General features: G+C 40.7%; 1 protein-coding gene across 8 annotated transcripts in view; it reads right to left on the bottom strand.

The window, feature by feature from the left end:
* Nucleotides 1-23,324, bottom strand: part of atp8a1 (ATPase phospholipid transporting 8A1) — a 123,150-nt gene that overhangs the window by 25,624 nt on the left and 74,202 nt on the right. For all 8 annotated transcript variants that reach the window (XR_003928831.1, XM_030061872.1, XM_030061875.1 and 5 more), the window contains 6 exons: nt 23,167-23,306; nt 20,199-20,337; nt 16,758-16,822; nt 10,863-11,035; nt 8,930-9,113; nt 5,402-5,512 (listed from right to left, as the gene is read on the bottom strand). Coding sequence is in view for 7 of the 8 variants with exons in the window: in XM_030061872.1 (XP_029917732.1) it covers nt 5,402-5,512; nt 8,930-9,113; nt 10,863-11,035; nt 16,758-16,822; nt 20,199-20,337; nt 23,167-23,306 (812 nt within the window). In the remaining variant the exon portion in view is untranslated. The remainder of the gene's footprint in view (nt 1-5,401; nt 5,513-8,929; nt 9,114-10,862; nt 11,036-16,757; nt 16,823-20,198; nt 20,338-23,166; nt 23,307-23,324) is intronic.

The raw sequence follows: 23,324 nt of genomic DNA, 5'->3' as shown, positions 1-23,324 counted from the left end.
CTTTTTTCATTAGTGTTTATAAAACATTGTTAAATCCCTTTAGCCTTTCTAATCACCTTTTCAGTTTATGCTTTCCATAACAGCTAGGGTGTGAGGTTTCCTTTTAACAGATTAGAGAATGACTCACTATATCAACAAACAATTATTCAGTCCATCACACTACATTCTTCACTTATGATTACTGAGATAACAATATCCATAATTCTTACAATAAAAATAGATCAAAGGGAAAGAATATTAACAAATAAATTATTACAAAAGTAGAGTAGTGTGTGAAGCAGTAATAGCCTTTTCAGGGGTAAAGCAGGAAGTCAATGTGAAAAAGCAACTTAATGATCCAATAAGTAATGTTGGATTTGTTTGAAGTGCTGACTTGTGCGTAACACGTCATCAGTCTTTGCAGAAACCAGGTTTCAAACCTATGACAGGCAGTGGGAGCAAAACAGACTGAATTAGAACAGATGAGCAGTGGTGGGAAAGTCAGATTCAACCTCCACAATGTAAATCGTACCCGGGATTCATTATAGGATTACATACAACATACATCAAGTCCACTGTTTCCCTCATTGATCTACCTGAAGTCATGTGGGTGACAGCCTGGTTAGTTATGGGGCCAGAGTCATGGTTTGGGAAGTGAGTGGAAAATGCAGGTATTCTGCAGGAACAGAGGCAGTTACATTGTTTTGGCGTGAAAGTAGAACGGAGGATTTATCCTCAGCACCTTTGAAATGTAGTGACAAAAATGACATATGAAGAATGAACAAACATGTAAAACACAATTTTGTTATAAATAAGGTGTGTTTTGCACATAATGGACACATACGGCATGCACCATGAGAACAGTGTTTCTGGAGTGAAATTTAAGGTTCAAGTAAGAAACAGAAATTCAGAAACGTTCATGTGTCAAGCAGTAATTCTTCACTGTGTGCTCCAGAAAACGTCTGGTAAGGGAACATCAGGGATGCTGTGTGTTAGCCGTGGCCATGCGAACATTTCCTCGCTTCATCTAACTTCATTATGAAGGCCTGAACTACTACAAATTCTAGGTTTTGGACAAAGCCTATTTGAGGGCCCCACCCACCACTGCCACTCTCTACATGACCACTACCAAATCACCACTGGTCCTTTCCATTCAATCGTGTGAGCGTATGCGTGAAAATGGTCCCAAAACAAATGTCTGTTACCCACCCCCTCCACTTTATTCTCGTGGGTTAGGGGGGAGGCATGGTGTGTATAGATGAGGCCTGTGTTGTGGGCTACCCTAAATCCTACCCCTCACCACCCCTATTCTGCCACGCCCATCCATTCCAGATCCCACCCTTCTCTCCATCAGGTGCATTCTACCATGATGTTGTTTCTTTTATACGAGGGGGCCTGTTTTTCACTCACATGGGATGTTCAGCCCAGTCTGAGACCATGTGACTCCTGCCCAGAATCGGCTGTAAGCTAGAGAATCAAAAGGTTTGCATAGGTGCATAGAGTACAGTACATCTATTGTAAGTGGAGAATAATTTGAGTGTTTTAGGGAATTGTGCTGACAGGAACATTGAGAAGCCGTTGCTAGGGGTTATGTAGAGATGAAGCCCAAGCCATGAGGCAGGTTAAACCAGCAGCATGACTGAAGCAATGGTAACGAGAGGCTAGTGGGTAGGTCAAAGTGCTGAATTAATTACAGCTCTGCTCAATGAGGGGCTCTGGGCTGATATATTGTTGTGCTGAGTTAAAAAAAAGACTCCTATTCATAGCATGCGGTAACTGCTTCTGTGTGAGTGTTTTGGCCTGGTCCTTAGGGTCCCAATAGCACCCCTCTCTCTTTCTGCCTTTCCCTCTCTTGAGGGACAGATGCATTGATTTGCTCATTAGGGGAAGGACCAGGCAGGATTTTTCTTCCCCTTTTCTTCTACTCATTGAGTGCCACTCAGTGGAGGGGTGTGGCTGGCCTCTCTCCCCCACTGCACATCATGAAAAACAGTGATGGAAGAGAGTGTGAGTTAAGAAAAGGGGGATTGGGCAAGGGCTAGCCAATAATAAGACTCCTTGCATATTCATCAGCAAATCAAAAATCAATGATTCCAAGGCTGTCCCACTGTTCTGGAAGCCCTGTATAGAAGGAGGTGGTGAGGGGCATGACATTTGTCCCCAACAATGTGAGTCCTAATGCTCTTAAGTTTAGCAGTATAGAATTGCTGATATTAATACACAAAGAAAGCAACGTATAATAAGGTAAGGTATTGTAAGGTAAGGTAAAGTAAGCTAACAAGGAAATACTGTAAGGAGCATGAAGAGGAAGCTGATAAATTGGTGGTGGTAGAGGGGCAAACAATGTTATGTTGCTGGCTACAGCCTGCGGTTTCATTCGGTGTGGTTTCATGCAATGTGTTCAGTCGGCAAGCTTTAGTCTTCAGCTCTCAGCCTTCTGTACCTACCCTGAGCTTTCATGTAATTGCCTCATAAATGCCACATGTCAATCAGCTCCCTCTGCCGCGCCATGGCAATGTGTCAATCAAAAAAGAGTCGCCAGCTGGATCACTTGTTTGAATGAAGTTGCTATGGCTTCCTTTTGGAAAGGTCTCTTTTAGTTAGAATGTGGCTGAATCCAATCCCGCTCCTCTTTTTTCCTTGGTTAAAATTGTAATTTATAACAAAGCAGTAGTTATCATTTTGCATTGGGATTCTTTGCCAAAAAAAAAAAAAAACTGCTGGCAAAATTGTGACTCTTTCAATCAGATGGGAAGACACTTCACAAGCACTGACATACAGACGGTCTAAATTTGATTGGATTTTCTTTCCTTAAACTGCTCTCTCACCTGATATCAATTACAATGCTAACCCATGACTGACCATTTTTCTCTCAATCACTTACTGGGGTGACACCCTTACTTCCTGACTCACAATTACCCCTTAAGGAGTCACTGTAAAACCTCAGTGATCATACAACTGTTGTGAGAGCGTCAAACTGAGTTGCACCTACATTCACATTCGTCACAATGGCCACTGAATCTCTTGCCCTCCTACTCTATTTCTCTCAAAAGAAACCAAAAGCCCATTGGAAAGTCAGGGAAAGGAAAAGGGGCTTAAGTATAGAGTCCCCAGTCCTGGTATTCAGAATGTAACACACACTGTAACAGACAATAATACAGCCAACAAAAAAGTTAAAATTCCCTCCTTGCAATGTAGCCTGGGAGTCGACGAGAAAAACATGCAAGCACAAAAGTAAACCTATTAGTGCAACAAATGTAGCTTTTACCTATACCCTGAGGTAGCTGGTGTGTTGGATGTCAGGGCCTTACAAAACAAGGGTGTTTGAAATATTGAAGCAGCCAAACAGAGAAGAAATACCCTATTATCTACATGGATCCCCCGAAGGAGCATAGCATGGAGGGAGGGGGAGTTATGTTTTTCAGAAAGTAACAAAAGGTGAGCTGGAAGGAAGCTCGCCTTGCAGATAGAACTATAGATGTTATGTTCCAATTGTTGGAAAGGACCTCCTCTGAAAAAGGACCTGGTATGTTTCAAAGAGAACCTGCAGTTGGACACACAATGAAAGGCTAAACGAAGTTGAGAAGAATTTTGAGGAAGTTTTAAGTTTTGAATGAATGCTCCAGCTGACAGGTCCACTTAGATTCCACATGAGGGAGAGGAGCAAGAATAAAAAGGGGGTGAAAGAAAGAGGAAAACAGAGGAGGGGGTTTTATGGTCTTGATTTTATATATCTGAAGCTCTGCTCTTGGAAAACACATCAGAAGTAGTTCCAGCTATTTTCAACTAAAACTAAATTCCCAGAGTGGGAGATGTTGAACATGGTAACAAACTAAGACAATAATTACAGGCATCAAACATTTCTATAAATTACATAATATCTCAGGTTTTTGCTACCTGAAAAAAAATGTCTGCTCACTGCAACTTGATTTCGGCAATTTATATTTTGCAGTATATAAAAAAAAACGGCAACTTGATAAAATAGTTTTATATTTGCAGTTATGGTCTGAAAAAAAGAAACTACCCTCTCTTCTTGCAGGTAACCATAGATCAGCTTGATGAATTCATGGTGCAATGTTAAAGGTTTCACAGAGAAGTCCCATGGCACATAAAAGTAGAGTGAGGATGAAAAAGGGGTTCAGAGGCCAAGTGGCACAGAAAGAAGATGAAAAAAGAGAATTTTAAAGCGCTCATATTTCCAGAATAGGTTATGTGGTTGTAGAGCCCTATTGCCCTTTTGTTTCAACAATGTGCTGGGGCTTTTTGAGAAGTGGTGACATTCTCATGACATATGGCTAATCTTCTCCTGTCTGTGAATAGGTGGCTGGGGAGCACACATCAAACTGCTCCCTGTTCATCCACGTCTCCCTCCAGAGGAAGACAGATGAAGAGTGTGTTTCAATGTCTTTCAGTGCCTGTCGGACCCCTAAGGCAGACAGGTGAAGCCACATGAATGTCAGTGCAGAAAGCCAGGGGTGCCATCTTAAAAAAATGTGCTGGGGGAATAAAAACTTGGGTTGATTCCAAATTCATAATCCTGAGGACTTATCATATTAGTCTAGTGAAAATGTAAACATGGCACATCGCTATCCATGTGTGTCGACATCAGACCCCCCACCACTTCCGTCAACAAGTGCATGGCCTGTAGATCAAAACATCCGAGCACTTTCTATGATAAAGGTGGCACTGATAGAAAGTCCTTAAATTGTCTAGTCACTCTTGGTTGTAGCTCTGAACCTGCTATCAGCATTGGGTCTGGTATCTGTCAAATGCCATCACACACCACACGCCAAAAGACCATCCGTTGACATACAGTGAGAGGCGGGGCTGGGCTCATTTCCCACTTGTAGTTTCCAATCAAACCGCATATTTCTGGTCAGTGACTGTGAAGCAAGGCCATATTATTCATTTTGAATTTTTGTTTGTCATGCATTATTAGCAAGTCAACTTTTATATATTTTACTGTCTCTGCTGTCAACAGAGTACAAATTGGTAAAATTAATAATCTGTACTGCTAATGGACATAAAACAGCACTAGTGAGTTGGCTGTAACCTGCAATCATTCATTTGGGCTGTGCGGATTTAATTCTAGGGCTCTAATGACTGGCAGAGATTTTTGAAAGGCAGACTTCCAGTTTAACTAGATATAGTTTCCCCTTCATTAGTGTGTATGTGTGTGTGTGTGTGTGTGTGTACTCTGTCCAGGCATGTTAAAAGGGTGAACTCAGGCCATTCACGCAACAAGCCACACAAATTGGCAGGTAATGTGTGGGGCCAGTCAACAGAAATACAAACATGGAAATTCTAACAAGGAATCTTTGCGTTTACCTAATCATGTCATGTGGAAAAATCTCAATGCTTGCCATTCAAATTTGGTACTAAGGAAGACTTTCAGCCTTGAGAGCTACTGTGTGTGACTTACCTCAATGATGTAGAGGACAATGTTCTTGTAGAAACAGTACAGGATGCACTTGGCTACACGGTTGTAATTCCAGGCTCCATGGACCAGCAGCAGATTCTTCAAGTATTTGAACTGTGTGGGAGTGAAATGAGGGAGAAAAAAGCCACAATGAATGAAGAGCAGCACTCTGCGTATTTTACAGTGTCTCTGGGTATTTTACAGTGTTATGATCTCTCTGACTCCCTCCTAATTTGAGATCAGCACAAACCCTCCTGGAACACTACTGCATTTACAGAAACGTTTGGATTAAAGAAAGCAGCAGTCCCATCATTCACTCAATGCAGCTTAAGGGTCGCAGGGGTATTGAGGGCAAGCGCACTGACATGTTCCAGGAATTTCTGGTCAAAGTTTGATTTTGCTAGATCCAGACTTTCCTTATGTTGCTGAAAATGGGAAAGAACATATGATGTATCGATCTCAACGGATTCGGCATGATAGTTAAATGACTTTATAATAATTCCTCTATGTGGGACCCGTGGTATACATCATATTTCAGTGCAATTTCTTGCTGATAAGTTGGAGTAGAGCTATCTGAGGCATATGTTTCATCTTAGTTGCCAATAAATTACTAAAACAAAGCACACAGTGTAACCATGAGCAAAGCATCCTCTCATACTCTCTTCTGACAACAGGAACATTTCTCATAATTTTTTCTGAAAGTAGAGCAATATCAGGGTTTCCCCCAGGATTTTTTGAAACTGTGGTGCTGAGGTGGTCCTGTTGGCTTGCCCCCCCCCAACCATAATGTCCCCACCGGGAGGGGGGGGGGGGGGGGGAGGGGGGGGGGGGGGGGGCAAGCAAGCCAACAGGACCAAATGTGTTAGCATGTAACAGAAACACATTTATTTACATTGCTACATATTGCAAGACTGTATTATTGGCAGTGTGCAGCCTGGCTGAGAGCACTTCATCTTTCTTTTTTTTTTTTTTTTTTTTTTTTTTAAAAGAGCTCTAAGGCTCTATTGTAGTTCAACTCAGCCAGAGGTGGCCCATTGATGCTGAGAAAAACCAAACCTGGGTGGGGCTTGGGGTTTACTTGGTGCTGACTGGATTTACTCTCGGCGCGATGTGGTGTCAACAGAAAGCAAACAGCCGGGCACTAGGCGTCCCTAGCAACACGACCAACACTACCAAGCTAACGCTAACGTGCTAGCTAACGCTAACAACACACTTTTTAGCCGGCATTTTTAGGGACGCTAACGTTAGCTTTAGCGGACGTTAGCTAACGCTAACAACAGGCTTTTTTTAACAACGCGCATTTTGATGCCCCGGTCATGGTCGCGCAACCGCCCGGTAACTTTACAGGAACGTCCTCTCACTCGGCCTCTCAGTGGAGACACGGCAGGTGAGAGGGCCGAGCCAGAGGACGTTCCTGTAGCAGCTCCTGCCCCCCAAATACTACCAGGAACACTGCAGAAGCCCCAGCCGCAAGCCATCCACAATCCGAAAAAGCGCGCAGCAGTAGGACAAAGCAGGGGGGTGATAACTCCGGTGCGTTTTCAAAATAAAATTAATTGCGGCGTAGTGTAACGTCGTGATATTTAATGTATCATTTAAAACTCTGATCATAGTAAGTATATGTGCGCAAATATATGCTATGTGTGTATGTAGTGTCGTTTTCACAGGTCATTCATACAATATACTTTAAATTGTGTTAACACCCGAAAAAAAAAAAAAAAAAAAAAATCATCATTCCCAAGCCGTGGCGGCTTTTATTTAGCCGTGGCGGTGCGCCACGATCAATTACATGTAGCGGAAACCCTGAATATATCTCTATAAAATCAAATAACAAATCTCTAGGCACAATTTTGCTCTTTCAGTAGAACAGCAGTATTCCTCAGAAAAATGCGAGCAGACCAGTAGCCTGCAGTTTCTCTGACACTCAGTATGGTGAGATCAAACATCTGTTAACACAGAACTGAGCTGATGACAGACAGACAGCAGAGATGCCTCAGCCCAGAGCCTCTTCACCTTCCACTTGCCTCAAGAGATACCAGTGAGCTTTAACAAAAACTGTGTCTACCATATACAATTTTATAGAGTTATAAAATATAAGGAAGTGGTTGAGTAATAAACTACAACATCTTAGAACTCATTTGATGTTGGAGAACATATATCATATAAACACTAAAGGAACAGAAAATAAGCAGAAGTTACACAACTTGCCAGATTTTATTTTAGCATGCAGTCGTCAAATTACACGTAATGTACTGTTACGCTAATAAGGGGATAACACAACAAGTCTGGAGGAGTAATTTAATTTGCTGGCACACAACATAAATGGATTATTTGAGGCCACCTGTCTTTGAAAGACAAACGCATTCTGCGTGTCATATGGATGGACAGGGGCACTTAAGACAAACCTGAGTCTCTAAGAGTAACTGGATGCTGAAGCACAGAGAATGCGCTGTGTTTTAGCCAACGATTGGCTTCCCTTACTCTCAAGCCCTGTGGCTATAATAGAAACACTAAGCACTGAGTGGCACGCTGTGTAGAAAAAGAAGTATGATATTAGAGCCCCATAGCTTTTGTTGCTGGCACAGTTCTGCTTGCTTATGGGCTATCACATATCAATGCCAAGTTTCAGACATACCGGTTACTAGGAAATAAGAATGTGTTTACATAGCATTTCACCAGGATCTCTTTCTATATAGCTATGTTGGAGTTTGGTGTTGGCAAATGCTTGTTTTGCAGGTGCTGCAGCTCAGATGTAGAAGCTTATGCTCCAAAAGACATGATCTATGGTTACACACAATAATGTGTCAGGTTATCATTGACACTTATTATACTTCAGAAGACAATAAAAGCAAATTTTGTAGAATCTCACTTTTACAAGAAATTTACACCAACATCCCTGCGGTACTATCCAATTGACAAACACACTATTTTAAAAAAAGCTGGTCAGAAAACTTTAAATCCTACACAAATCTCACATATACCAAGTTAAAATTCACATTTCAACATTTCAGTAATATAACATTCTTCTTCAAAAACAAAGATTTTAATAAAAATAATAAATATGATGGTTTTCATCTTATCAAAAAAGTACATGCTTTTGCAAGGGACAAACAACTGTCTAACTTAAATTTACCTTTTGAGTTTTTCCACATGTCTGTCTCTTAATTCTTTGAGTAATCGATTAACATAGTTAAAAAGATGGATGAATGAGGCTTTCTCTCACTACACAAATCCTGATGGCAGTGCATGCTCCAGGCAGGCACTGATGTAGCCTCCAAACTGTGAATTAACATTGAAGCCATCAAAATTAGCCTGTGAATGCAAAATTATGCCTTTTAATTTAGGCATCAGCCCCTTTGCACAGTTGCCACTTAAGTTATTTTTACCTTTCATTTCCAACAGTAAGTGAACAAACTTAGAACCTGCAAGAGTTTAATTAAAATGTTCTCCATTGCTCATTTAGCAAAAACATGACAAGAAAGGCACTTCTGTCCTGTCAGATGTAGCCTAAGTACCTGTCACCCTGCTCACCTGGGCAATGGAGTAGTCAGAGGAGTTTGCTGCTTGCAGTCCCTCATTGCCAGAGATTCCCACACCAACATGAGCTGTCTGGATCATGCCCACATCATTGGCGCCGTCACCTATGGCCAGTGTGATCACCTTCACCTGTTTCTTAACCATTTCCACTACTTCTGACTTCTGAAGTGGAGATACTCTAAAGGAAAACAAACATAGGGAATGTTACATAATGGTTGTTTAACAGGATTTAAATCAGACTCATGTTAAGATTTGCAAAGATTTGCTTTGGTAATACTGATGCAGCAACATTTATAACATGGGAGTATCCCAGTCTGTACTGATACACATGGCACAAGGTAACAGGTCAAATATAGTGCAAAGAACAGTGGAAGGCATATTATGGTCAGTAGAAGCTGGCCTCAGATTATTCACATCACTCCAGGATGCATTTGAATGTATTTTCTCACAGGAAATTCTACTTCATACTTTTCTAGAATTGAGCAATATAATTGAGGTGCGCATAGAAAAACATTTATTCTCATAAAGTCTTGAGATCAGCATTTTTTAAACCCCAAAGCTCTTCCTCCATCTCACAGAACAGAGAGCTGAGGCAGTCAGGTATGCCAGCTGCATGAACATAATAGCCTCTAAATACTAAACATGTGGGGCATTATGTATGAAATATATTTCTTTAAGAATTATCCAAAATTTTGTCATTTTCTGTAAGATAATTGCAGATGACAGATATTTTCCTTTCCCCTGTCAGCTGCTTTCTCCCCCCCCCCCAAGACCCCTGTCTGACTAACTTAACCTCCCTGACTGGGTCCATGAAGTACAGCCAATCATTATGTGATGGGTCTGACACATCCTATAACTCCTCTTTTACGAGATTTCAAGCTTTACTTTATCCCCTCAGTGACAACCAGGCCCAGAGCCTCCCACACAGGAGCTTCCTCTATGTCAACCAGAGGTGTGGGGGGTGATGTACAGTACAGCCAGTCTCCAGAGATGACATCATAAACTGCACGTCTTTCTTCAGCTAGCAAATTCCTGTGAAACTGTTTATGGTTATGTTCTCCCGACTTAAAGAGACTTCAATTCATCTCCCAGCAGCTGTTAGTGCCCATAGAGTGTGCCCCAGGCAAATGCAGGTAAAAAAAATAATAAATAAATAAATAAAATAAAACAACTGACGTAATGCATTAAGTCATAGTGTGACACCTGTAAGGTTGCTGTTGTTCTGAGAACATGGCGCTGACTTCTGGCCCTGGACCCAGTCATGGTCGCTTGAGCGCTTAAGTGCTTCCTTTTATTTATGTGGCCTGGGCAGGTCAACACAGCGGACCTTCATAATTTTTAGAGCTGTTGTTTTTAACTTACAACTTTCACAGATTTTTAATTGCTGCAATAAAAATACCTATTGGCGTTTGTGGAAAAAAGTGATTTTTGCATGTCAAACTATACAGCTTTTAATTAAAAAACTGTGACCTGATTTGCTTTACTGATGCACTGCTGCTAATCCTGATATGAAATACTGGGTCAGTAGCAGGGTGACATAGGTTACTTAAGCATTTCACAAATACTTCATTCCAATACCAAGAGCCACATTCAGCATATCAGAAATCAAAAGCAATTTAATAGATTTTTCTCAAATTTTCATAGGAGCATCTGTAAGAGCTCCCTAACGGAGAGGCAAGGATCATAATGTTTTTGTTTTTGTCATTACTAGAGTCTGAAACAATGGACAGGAGTGGTACTTTGTGGTACTTACAGTAGAGGTCTCAGAATTTGATGTCACTGGTAAAAAACAAACAAACAAAAAAAACAAAAAAAAAAAAACACGATTCTTTGCAAGTATACTTCCCATATTTGCAAACTTTGATCCGTGGGATGATTTGATCAGGCTTGTTTGATTTTCCCAAGAGTTGCATGGACTAAACCTTACCTACAACATATGACAGCTTTGCAGGACAGAGCCAAGTCCAGGAAGTACTGGCGTGCTCCAAATGTCAGGGCGTATTTGAGAGTCTTTCCATCGATGATGAGGGCAAAGTCATTCTCCTTGTACAGGGCATCTCCCAGCATTCCACAGTGATGGCTGAGGGTCTCCCTTGTCCCCTTTACAGAGAGATAATTCATGAACATTAGTTATCATCATAATTAGAATTACAAACCTATGTTATTGTTTATGCCAGTTCTGTCCTGCTGAGTGGGTCTTAACGTACATGATCATGCAAGCAAAAATGGCTGACTTATTCATCTACTGTATTTGTTAGTTTAGTTGGTAATGCAGTTGTCCTGTTCCTTTTAAAGTATTTTGTCATTTGTTAACAAATACAAACATAGATGACGATTATAACACTAGTACAAAAACACCACAGTTTGTATTGACAAAGTTAATAAAATGCACATGGCCATTATTTTACATGGCCATATATGGCCATGTAAAATAAAGCTGAGACCATCTTTCGAGTTTTTCATTAAACTCTTTTCAGTGATCTCACTGGGGGTGTATGTCACCCCTAAATTGCTTTACTGCAGTGGTAATACAGCATTCATACTGTAGCATATGGAAAAGCTTATTAATGTTTGGCATAGGTTTGCTATAGCTGACACATCACACAATGACTGAAAATAAGAAAATACAAAAAAACACATAAATATGTATATGCTTCATTAACAATGGCTTGATGGTTCATTAAAAAAAATAACTGCTTATGTTATGAGGCATCAATAAAAGGGGATTATTTCCTAACTATTTCTGAATTTTGTTCTTAGCTTCAGTTGACTTCTAAGTGTCTAAATTTTTTTTCTTTTTCTTTTTTTTTCTTCTCAGGAATGTCCTGCCTCTGCTGAATTTGATCAAAGCAGATTATTTCTTTGGTCTGATTAACCCCAACAATTTTAATCATCCCTGACTTGAAAAATATGCATCATCAGCCCAGCGTTTTTGGTAGGTTTATGTTTCACGATTTTTCAAGTGGCAAACAGAGACTGTTATTCCAAGGATTAGGGAGTATAGACTAGCATGGTGTTTGGTGCTGGAAAATGCATTAAACCACGGTAAGACTTGCGCTATTAAACATTATCCTTTGAGTAATATGTCATCTACACAGACGATTAATACAGAATTTTAAGTTTGCAGGGTAACACAAAAAAGGACTTGGCAAAGTTGGCATGCTGGTTGTGAGGCTATTTCTGCCTTGTGCAATACTACACCTCCTGAATTTATTCCCTGAGGACAAGTATTTTATAAGTCTCTAAATCAACACAGACTATTAAAAATGTAAGACAGATCTTTCCATTTTTATAGCTAATCCTGAGCTCCTGCATAGTCGCTGTCCTTGATGTCCTGTTCATATTTCACATGCTCATTAGACTCCAATCCTGACCTTGCCTGTGAGGCAATGATTTATACAACTTATGTTCAGAATCTGAATGGATCATATTCACTATTCGGTTGTTAATGTAACTATGATGACAAGTGATGATGAAAAAATACAAATATGAGGGTGAACAAATTACTGTATAATCAAATAGACTGGTGAGATCCTCACTTGATTCAACCTTCCATCATTTTCCAGATGGTAAAGTCATGGGGAGATAAAACCAATAATGAAACCATTCTCAGAGTGACAAGAACAGATACTATATGAATGTGCTCATAAAAATGTGAAGTCTTGTGCTGGGCTCGTACATTCACAAAATTAAGACATCAGGCTTCTTAGTCTAGCTTCTATGCCTAAAAAAAAGGTTCCCTTGGTAAACAATCTAAATTTATAGTATGCTGCAATTTGTGGACATCTGTCAGACCTGGTCCTGAACTTCAACTGCAAAAAAAAAAAAAAGCCTCAAGCAACTGCATGAGACATTCAGGCATATAACCTAACTGGCGAGAGTAAGGATAGCTGAAATTTCAAAACAGAATAATCACTGTGCATTAACAACATATAATCTGTGTTTAATAAAGGCATAACTCCAAAGAACTACATTTTCTGATTTGATCAAGTACTCTAAAAAAAAAACTTACTCTACTTCCAGAAGTTGACGTGTGTACATACTGAAGCACAGAGCAAATATCATTAAATTGGCTTGTTGCAAAAGATAACCTTCTATGGGGATGAAATGAGGATTTTATGCCCTACAACTTGGAAACATATTATAATCTGTAAATGTAATGATGTCATTAGCAATGTGTATGTATATGTAATGTCATATTTCTGAGTGGGTATTCATATTTGTAGACTTGTAATCTGAAAACATTCATGTTGTACTTGAAGAGATCCTTTTTTTAATTAAACGGCATTGCACAGATATGTGCAGAAAATAAAATACAAAAATGCATGAGTATGGGGGAAGTGATACAAAAATATACCTGTAAATTAAAAGATAGCTTTCATGGAACAGGGTGTGTGGCAGGTGTATCTGGAATGGTCTGAATGCGAGGTGTGTGTGTGTGTGCGTGTGTGTGTCATAACTGATTTTTCAAGCACATGAGGGAATAACACCTTCAGCTGGGCTGCAGACCTTGCTGGAACACTGCATGAATGATACATGCAAGGTTATCACACCTAATGTCACAAGCAGATGTTCAGAGCAGCTGTACTCATTATGAAATCTCAGTGACCTGGTGGCCATGAATATGGCAGAGGGAGGGAGGAGTCTAGTCCGCCGTTGAGGTCAGACACCTCAAAGCAGTTAGATTGTACCAAAGGGACCATGCAACACTCCCTTGGCATAACAAAACTCTGAAACTCCATCTTAAAGGAAATATTTGGAAAGCGGGGCTTTACATTTCACAAAGTGAGAGAGGAAGAGCGAGAGACATGGGCAGAAAGACGCACAGAGAGAGATGATGGATTAACAGAGGAGCGCAACTGAACAAGAGAACACAAGGAGAAGGCAGCTGTGCCAGTTTCTCCACAAGTATAGTCATCCCTGATGGGGCTGTAAAGCAGCACATGAGCCAGCAAGTGTGTGTGTGTGTGTGTGTGTGTGTGTGTGTGTGTGTGTGTGTGTGTGTGTGTGTGTGTGTGTGTGTGTGTGCGTGTGTGTGCATGTGTGAGAGAAACAGAGCATGTCAGAGTAGGCATGGATTGTGTGACATCTACATTCAACTGTGGAATCACAAGGAGAACATCTCCATCTCAGTTGAGGGTGCAACTTTAGATGAGAACATCTGGGTGTGTGCATGAACATGGGTTCATACTTAGTATTAGCGGGTATACAGTATGTATGAGAAAGAATCCACTGTGTTTGGGGTACAATCTATTCATCACATATTGTGATAAGCACAGTTTACCATAACAGCCATTTCCTCAAGTAGGACGGCCATTTCCCCCCTAATTTCCACTGAGGAATTTTAGAAGTAATGCTACATGTCTCCTCCTAAAGCCTCTTTGTTATGGCTATAATGAGCAGTTTAGCCTATGTGACTAGCTCGTGTTTGGTTTGGGAATGGGTATGTGGCGACCATTCAGAAATCCACAAGAGCTTCCCATAAAGACTGAGCTCCATTGTTGATATAGCTCTTGAGTGATATAGCCAACAGGACGTGACACTCACAATGAGGAATCTATACATTTGTATGGGCATAGTTATACAGACTGAGAGGTAACAGGGAGGCCTCACCATGGCTAGAGGTGCATGGACACACACACACACACACACACACACACACACACACACACACACACACACACACACACACAGAGCATTATTTGCATCCGCTGAATTTTAATATATAGAGGATTAAACTGTCAAATAGATACGCAAGGCCATATTTTAAATTTTCTATTTCCATTCAGACACACATACAGGGACTTGCAGTTCTGTGCCACTGCTCTGACCCATCTAGATATACTGCAGCTTCACCTGTCATCAGAGATCAACTAGCTGGACAAATGATATGCAGGGGGAAAAAATGTAATCCCAGGGTATATTCTGCCTATGTCTCTTGACCTTTAACCTCATGGAGTAGAGCAGACACTGATTTTGGAGTAAACAAACAAGTTAAGTTAAGTATGCCTGTGACTATAATCTGAAGAAGACTGTAATATTCTAACAGCAGGCACCCCGTTCCTCATTAAACATGATTCAATTACTGAAGGGAAGATATACCTTTTGCAAACTGCCTAATCCTAGGAGAACAAGTTTCATGTTTGGAATTTCAGTACTTGTAAAATTTTATACAGCAGATGGAGCACTTTCAAGACATCTAAAACTTTGTCCTCTCTTTGATAATGATTTCTAAACACAGCGGAGAAGGAAGACATGCTCCAATTACTTTCTCTCGCAACATGAGAGCACTCCAAATTACCAGCACTGCTGCTTGGCCCTCTGTTCACTGAGCCCGCTCAGTCTTTGTGGAGGAGAGTTTCTCCCTTTGCGTTATAACAAACTGCCTTATGTAAGCATCTGTGCAACCACAGGAGAATGGGAGCTGACATTTCAAAGGGCCGGTCCGTGTGCTTTATGAATGCACCGACCCCAAATTTTTACCTCCACTCCATTTATCACGCTTAACGACTGGCTGACAGAGTGAAGGCCGTCCGTCATCACTCCCTTGCCTCACCCCCCTCCTTTCCTCCATTTCTTTATCGCCTTCTTCCCATCATTCCCTCCTCCTTGTCTACAACACTAAGACCAGTCCTTGAGTTTCTTCTCCATCTATGGCTGTGCTCAAGCAAGAACATACCATCGTCATTTCTTCTTTTTTAAGTCTTTCATGGATCCATCAGTGTTTTGTAAACAATTCTCATCAGTTGTTTCACCGTGCTTATAGTTCTGTGTGGGTAGAGTTTTTCATTTAGACATTTAGAACAATGCAATGAGTGCCTATATGACAATGGCTATATGACAAATATATCAGAAACTGTCAAATAGCTGAACCCACTGCATTTAATTCTGAATAATAACAACAACAACAACAACAACAACAACAACAACAATAATAATAATAATACTACTGATAATAATCTGCACTGTTTTTAGTTAGACATGAATGAAGATCATTAAATAAATCTTAGCACAGGAGATTAATTATTACAATTAGTTCCTTACTGACCCCATACTGGGAAAATTGTGTAAAGGTTTTAATTCAGGTGTCTCTACTTACTTACTAACTACTTACTTAGTAAGCATATAACAATAACAACAACAACACCAACAACAACAACAATAACCACAATAGTATTAATACTACAAAACAGATTACTAATACTCACACCAATAAATAATAAAAAATGAGTGTACCCTACAATAAAGTGTTTCGAATAATTCTTTGCAAACAATCCCCTCACCACTCTCCCCTGACATATCATCCAACTCAAATGTTCTCCTTTGTTTTCCTGATAGCACATTGCCAGATGAAATAGTATTAGAAACACAGGCTTAAGCCTGGTGTCCAAAGCCTGGTCTTGTAAACTAAATTACATTACCAATGGGTCAGTGCAATTTTATTGCCGCTATGTCACTTTGTAGGGTGTAGGATGCAAGCAGTGTAAACCAAATTGTTCTTGTAAATAGTGCTGAAACGAAGGAAAGAGATTTATTTGAAACTGAGTGACAGACTCAAAACAAAGAAATAATAATAACAACAATAATTGTAAACTAAAATAACAAAAAAAAAAAAAAAAAAAAAAAAAAGAAAAAAAATCCTGTATAGATGACAAAAAGCAGCAGACTCATGAAAAATGGCATGTATATGCCATTTTGCCAGGCTGTTCAGTGCAAAAATAAAAAAGTTTTTCAGTCAGCTCAAAGTGAGTTGGTTTTGGTTGCTGTTCCTGGATGCACAGAAGTTGAAATTTTTGTGGGTGTGCTACTACTGAATACTCACATCAAGAGTGTCTTCGTTGATCACCAACATGCCCATATTCTTGGTCAGAAGTTTGCATGAATGTCCTACAGTAAAACAGGGAAACAAACAAAGATGTAGCTGAAAGTTTCATACAGCAGATAGCTAGACAGACAGTTAAACAGATAGATAGATAGATAGATAGATAGAAAAGAAACAAAAAAACAAAGCAATGCAATGTATTACAGTGATAAGATATCTCAGCATACAGTAAGTTCAAGCAATCAAGAATCGAAATCTAGTTCATGTCCTCCACTTCTTTGTGTCTATCCTTATTTATAAATGGGGCAGAAATTAATTAAATCCCTACTGAAAGAGACTTCACTGTTCACTGAGACTTCACATTTTCACTGTATCAGTTTATTTTAGTTTTATTAGTTAGCATGAATCTTATGAGACAACTTGACTTGTTGGGATCCAAACACAATGATAGGGTAAAAGAAAGAAAGAAATACAATACCAAACAGAAAAACAAAACAAAAAAGACTAATTTAAGCACACTGCAGGATATAGTACTATAGCATATTAAAGGACACTAATTAAAATGTTACAGTTCAGGGCCAGCATCTCAGGACATGACTAATGAGTTTGGTTTGCAGGGGTTTGTCAGTTTCCTGTTTGAATGGGCAGTTACTCCTGTGTTGCCCAGCATGGCTCCCTGGGGAGCTTCCACCGCAGCTCTTGGCTGGGACGGATGCTTAGGGTCACCAGCAACGTGGCAGATAGACTCCCATGGGGGCAAGCAAAAATGTCTTAGGAACCCTGGCCTCACCCTAATCCCTCTGCAGTACAAGAAGGCAGCCATCTGTGGCATGAACAGATGAATATTTGTGGGATCCATTAATTTGCTTTTGTTTTTCAAGGGGTTTTGTTTCTTAAAGGAGGTTCACCATATACCTCAAACCTGTGGATACATGGGTGGTATTATATATAAGTGAAACTGAGGTAAGATTATGTACAAATCAGACACAGACAGATACACACACACACACACACACACACACACACACACACAGAGACACACAGACACACACACACACACACGCATGCACGCACACACACACACACACACACACACACACACACACACACACACACACACACACACACACACACAAATGAAGTATTAACTCAGCTACAATGGCTAGGGGGGCTTGTATGAGTAAATGGGGAAGTATCAGCTCCAGAGTTGGTCTGGCAGATCGCTTTCTTAAGTGTTATGGTGCAAACTTCCAAAAATTTGCCAATGTGTGGAAAATGTCTCCCCGTATCAACACTGTCTCTGCCTTCATCCCTCCTGTCCATTCCCGCCACAGCCCTTCCGCCTAATGTGTTTACCTTAAGCTCATTTCACTGCCCTTTTTATTTCACAAGACAAAGTTAAATTCCTGGCCTTTCTTCAGCTCAGGCGGAACTAAACACTGCTCCCAAAGGAGATAGGGAATGTGTAACAGCGACACTAATGTCACACAGTATTCCAATGGGAGCAGCAATTTAAGACACAAATTATGGGCACAGAAGGCTCTCAAAATGGATGCCAAATAGAGGGCACTAGGATTTTGGGAGGGAGGAAAGGGAGGAAGGAAGAGTGAGGAACTGAGATTAATAGCTGTGCATGGTGAGGTAGGTAGAAAGGCAGGTACTATGGGGGCTTGTATTTGTTTTGGCAGATCAGGTGGCATATTTACCCTTTCATGTCTCTCTGCTAGAGGGGACGATGCACCCACTGGCCAAGATTAACAAAGTGCTGTTTATGTGCCCGTCTTCCCATCTGTGATACCTTTAGCAGTGGAGTGAGCAGAGTTTACCAACAGGCTGAGCAGCAGGCAGTGTGCTTTCACGGAGTGTTTGGCCTTGGTCCGCCCTGAACATCATAACCCTTAAACCAAGGACAGCTCAGAGCACTAACAGCCTGTCCCAGAGCAAACACTGCTCTCTCCTCACACAGCCAGACATAAGTTGTTGAGTGGTTATGTCACAATAGGTCAGGATTGGGGAACAGGACAAGACTGAAACACTGACAGTCTTTACAGCCTCTGGCGTGACAGAAGTCAGATCAAACTGGTCCTGCCATGTTTCAGCATCTTAAATATGTTTAAACAAGTAAACTCAGCTGCATTTCAACTGCATTTTTGCACACGATGGTGTGCAAAGAGTCCTATTCAGGTGGTTCAAGTCACCAAAAACTGTATAAAAACCCAAATGTGATGAGTTTAATTCACCAGTTCAGAGTGGTGAAAGGTGTGCCATGAACCTCAGCAATGGGGATCGTCTTTCAGCGAGGAAAATAATAAAAAACAAAGTCAATATTGAGAGGAGCTTTTACAGAGCTACTCAGTCAAGCAGCGGACCTGCAAAAATACTTCCCTTGAGCATGTGTTTTTGAGGAGCCCCCTCACATCTGGGCATGGTGGGCACAAAGGGCTGATTCAGCCAGCCCACAGTGGTAGGTAGCCACAAACGGAGGTGCTTTTAATATCTATTTTTCCGGGCCCTTTTAACAAGTTGGCTGTTTTCGAGGTTGCCTCGTTTGTAGTAATTTCACTAATTCAGCCACATCTATGGTCTATTAATGGCCAGACCCTTAAACGAAGAGGAAGGTGGACTACTTTGCTTACCCAATGTTAGTTCATTGACTTTATGATAACACCATATGATAACACAGGTTATAAAACACATAGGGGACCCTTTTATGTGAAAGTGCAGTGTTATTTGCTCATATATCATCTTGCATTCTGCAACAGATGCTTCTGCTACAGAGACCCAATGGAGAAACATTCTGCCTGTCAGTAGTTTGTCTTGCTGGCTAAGGAATGACCACAGAGCTGACAGCACTACCTGTCAGAGGCTGGCACAGACTTCTCCATACACCACAAGCCAGGCTCACCTGTGACTTTCCATCTGGTCTGAGACCAAGTACACTGGTGGAGCCACAGTATATCATGATGCAGGAATTTTTATGGGACTCCTTGACCACAAATGGTTGTCACAGTAATTTCTGTAGAGGTTGTAAATGCACGGGATTCACTATTTGATCTTAGAAGCACCACTCTGTGACACTGTTAGTATGCTCTGCCTAAGCTCCTGACCAAGTAAGATTAGGTCATCAGACTGGTCTGCTATTTGACAACTGGCAGCACTGAATGTGTACCAGCCCTGTTTAAGTGTCACTGATTCCCAATGATTTCCTATTAAATCAAGGTTTGCTACTCTATTACTGACCTCTGATCTCCCTATGGGGGGCATATAAAGAGAGAATTCCTCTTCACTGAACACTCAAGTATCTTCTTACTATTATTATTAACCTTTTGATATAACAGTTATAACAGTGTGGCATTCATTTATATGATATACATCAGACCAGCGTCCTTATAAATAATCAAGTCCAATGACCTCCTACATTTTACTCTCACTGAGACTCACCAATATTGATGGCTGTTTCCTGTTTGTCCCCGGTGAGAATCCAGATCTTGATGTCAGCCTTTATCAGAGTCTCAATGGTTTCAGGCACCTTATCCTGGAGCTTGTCCTCTATTGCTGTGGCACCTAGGAGCTGCAGGTTCTGTACCATGAAGAAAGAGAAAATAGGAAAAAAGGTCAGCAAGTGGAGATCTTACCAGGAGGGGGGCTTTACAATGTCATGTGTCAGAGAACTATGCTGGGAATAGGCCGGGACTATGTCACTCACTCACAGTCATGTTTTTTCCCTCTTCAGCTGCTCTTGTTTATCACCCTGTAAAGCCACCAGGGTTTAAGGAGTTTTGGATCAGTAGAATGCAGTTCTGTGTGTGTGTGTGTGTGTGTGTGTGTGTGTGTGTGTGTGTGTGTGTGTGTGTGAGTTCATTTGATTATATATATGTATGTATGTATATGTGTGTGTGTGTGTGTGTGTGTGTGTGTGTGTGCGTGTGCTTGCACATAATTGGGCATGGCCTCTCACATTCCTGCCCATTCACCCACCCATCCACACAAACAAATGCAAACACCCACACACGATAGGTGTGTTTTTCTTTGGGACAAGTTGTGGACTCGTAATGCCCAGCGGAGAACCAAAGCTTTGACAGCACCCAAGAGTGGAAAGGAGACAAGAAGCAGCTGTAAATGCGAGGCAAGAGAAGCACTGGTTGAGTCAAGCTCTGCTGTCTGTATGTCTGCAGCACCGTCCCCTCTACTTACATAAAACCACACAGCAGGAAAAACCATGCCTGCAGGAGAACATGTTTTTGTTTGATGATGAGGCCTCATTTGCCATTTGGAGTGAATTATTTTATTCTTACAAGAGTGGTGGAGGTTTAATGTGATCTTGGTAAATTATGGTAAAAACTACTGGGATCTGGGATTTCTCCTCTGGCTTGAGTAAAAAATAACATCAGCCATCAGTCATGTGGCATATTTGTTCAATGTGCCACATGTGACTAGCCATCATTTAGGGGTTCTATGTTTGATGTCAGTTTGGAAGGCAGGATTGATAGTGGCTGGCACTGATCTGAATTCACCAGCTACTATATGCAAAAGCATCTCCTGCCCTTTCTTCCTTGTGGTTTTATATAATACTGGTCTACTGACTTCATTTTTCAAGTATTCCATCTTGTTAGAGCTAATTTTCTGAAACAAAAATTAAGCAGTCCAGGAAACAATTAAATGAATACTAAACTATTCAATAAATTAGATAAGCAACTAATCCAACAAAGATGTGACCAGCTTACTTTGAATATAATACAAGGATGTCAGACAAGGAAACTAACTCCACCACCATCAGTAGCTGGTATATATAAAAATAAACAAGTTAGTTCACTTTACTATGAAAGTTTACTACAATATGTTTTTAGAATAGTATAGCCTCCAAAGGCCTGATACTGGCCAACCAAGATGGCTGAGAAAATACATTAATAAATCTGCAATGACCAAAGTTTACCAGTATTTATCTAGTACAGCATAAATATTATCTCAGATTAGCATTATCTCAAGGGTAAAGTATAACTTGTAAGTGAGTGAAAACTTGAGTAATTTTAACTGATATGCAGCTAAGTCTGGGGGTATCGCCAGACATTTTTAGACAAAATAAATCAAGTGAGAGAATACATGGTTTCTCACCTGAACAAGTTTCAAATATAAACACTGGCCAAATTAGGTTAGTTAATATTTCATTCTTGAAAACTGAAATCTACAGACCATACTATATGATAAATTATGATAATTATTATTATATGATCATTCATAATGCATGTTTAAGTGCTAGCATAGGCATCTGTGCGAACAGGTTACTAGAAACAGAGTGATTTTCACCGTTTAGTTTAACAACATGGCAATTCCCCATAACCTTTAATGCCCCACGCTGGAAGACACACTCAGTGGTGGGGGTAATCTTGGTCAATTTTAGGACATCTCAGCATTCAAAGCAGTGATTCAAGAAAGCCATTTTCAGAAGGCAACTTTGATATTGTATTAATTAAAAATTCAAAGGGAAAAAAAGAAGTTAATTTTACATGTATTTTTATTATACACCACTATTGTGCATGACTACTTCAAGTTGTTTATTTTATCATATCTGTAGTTCATTATATTACAGTTCATTGTATCTACTGTGACTGATCTCTGTGGGCTATATTTTTGGGAGATGAGGAGAGGCAGAGATTATTGGCTGGTTCACCCCACCTTGGATTTCCAATATTACTGCAACTCCACTGTGCCATCTTGTGGTGTTAATGTATGCCTATATATATTTTTAAGTATGGGTGATCCAAGGGAGAATGCAAACCCAAACCCTGGCACTTCAGTGTCATGCTCTACCCACTGAGCTATGTACTGCATTCTCCTCTCAGACAGCTTCATGTTTATTTCATGATTGATTGCGTCCATTTGTTTTGGGCAGCCTTGAGCAGCCACGAAGAACACACCAGACGGCTGATTTATGAGAGTGGCTGCCTGTGTTTGACTAGCGCTTCCACATAAATGTTCCTCATAGAAAACTGATTACACAGCTTCCTGGTAATATCTTGAAATGACACATACTCACACAAAATTGTGAACCTTTTCAGATTTCTATGTGTGGCATTAATTATGCAGGAACTCGGCTTAAACAAAGAAAAACAGTTTGATTGTGCTGTAGATGCACTGAGAGCTATTAAACAGATGGTTTGTATGAAACAGTGTACATTAGGTGAAGGCCATAAGCAGCCAGGTAAATAAAAAGCTCATAATCTCACTTGCCAAGCTGACTGCATTTCAAGATTAAAGGTTTCTTAGCTGGTACACGGCTGGTGGGCTAGGGGACAGAGCGGGGAACAGACCAGGTGGTCACGGTGTTGACGTTCAGGGACTGATACTGTAACTGATGTAACAAAAGTTTATGCATCTATCTAATTTTGTGGGTGTGCGATTCACATCTCACCTTCTCTATCAGCTCATAGCTCTCCTCCATCTTCAGGGCTCTGTTCTGCATCGAGGTACAGGCTCTGTGGTGGACCTCCTGCCACTGCTGATAGGACGACTCACTGATGTCTGCCACCGCAAAGCACAGAGTACGCAGCCCTGGAGGCAGGGAACAAT

This window comes from Myripristis murdjan, chromosome 10, assembly GCF_902150065.1.
Source record: "Myripristis murdjan chromosome 10, fMyrMur1.1, whole genome shotgun sequence".
NCBI classification, from domain to species: Eukaryota; Metazoa; Chordata; class Actinopteri; order Holocentriformes; family Holocentridae; genus Myripristis; species Myripristis murdjan.
This window is presented reverse-complemented; position numbering and strand designations above follow the sequence as displayed.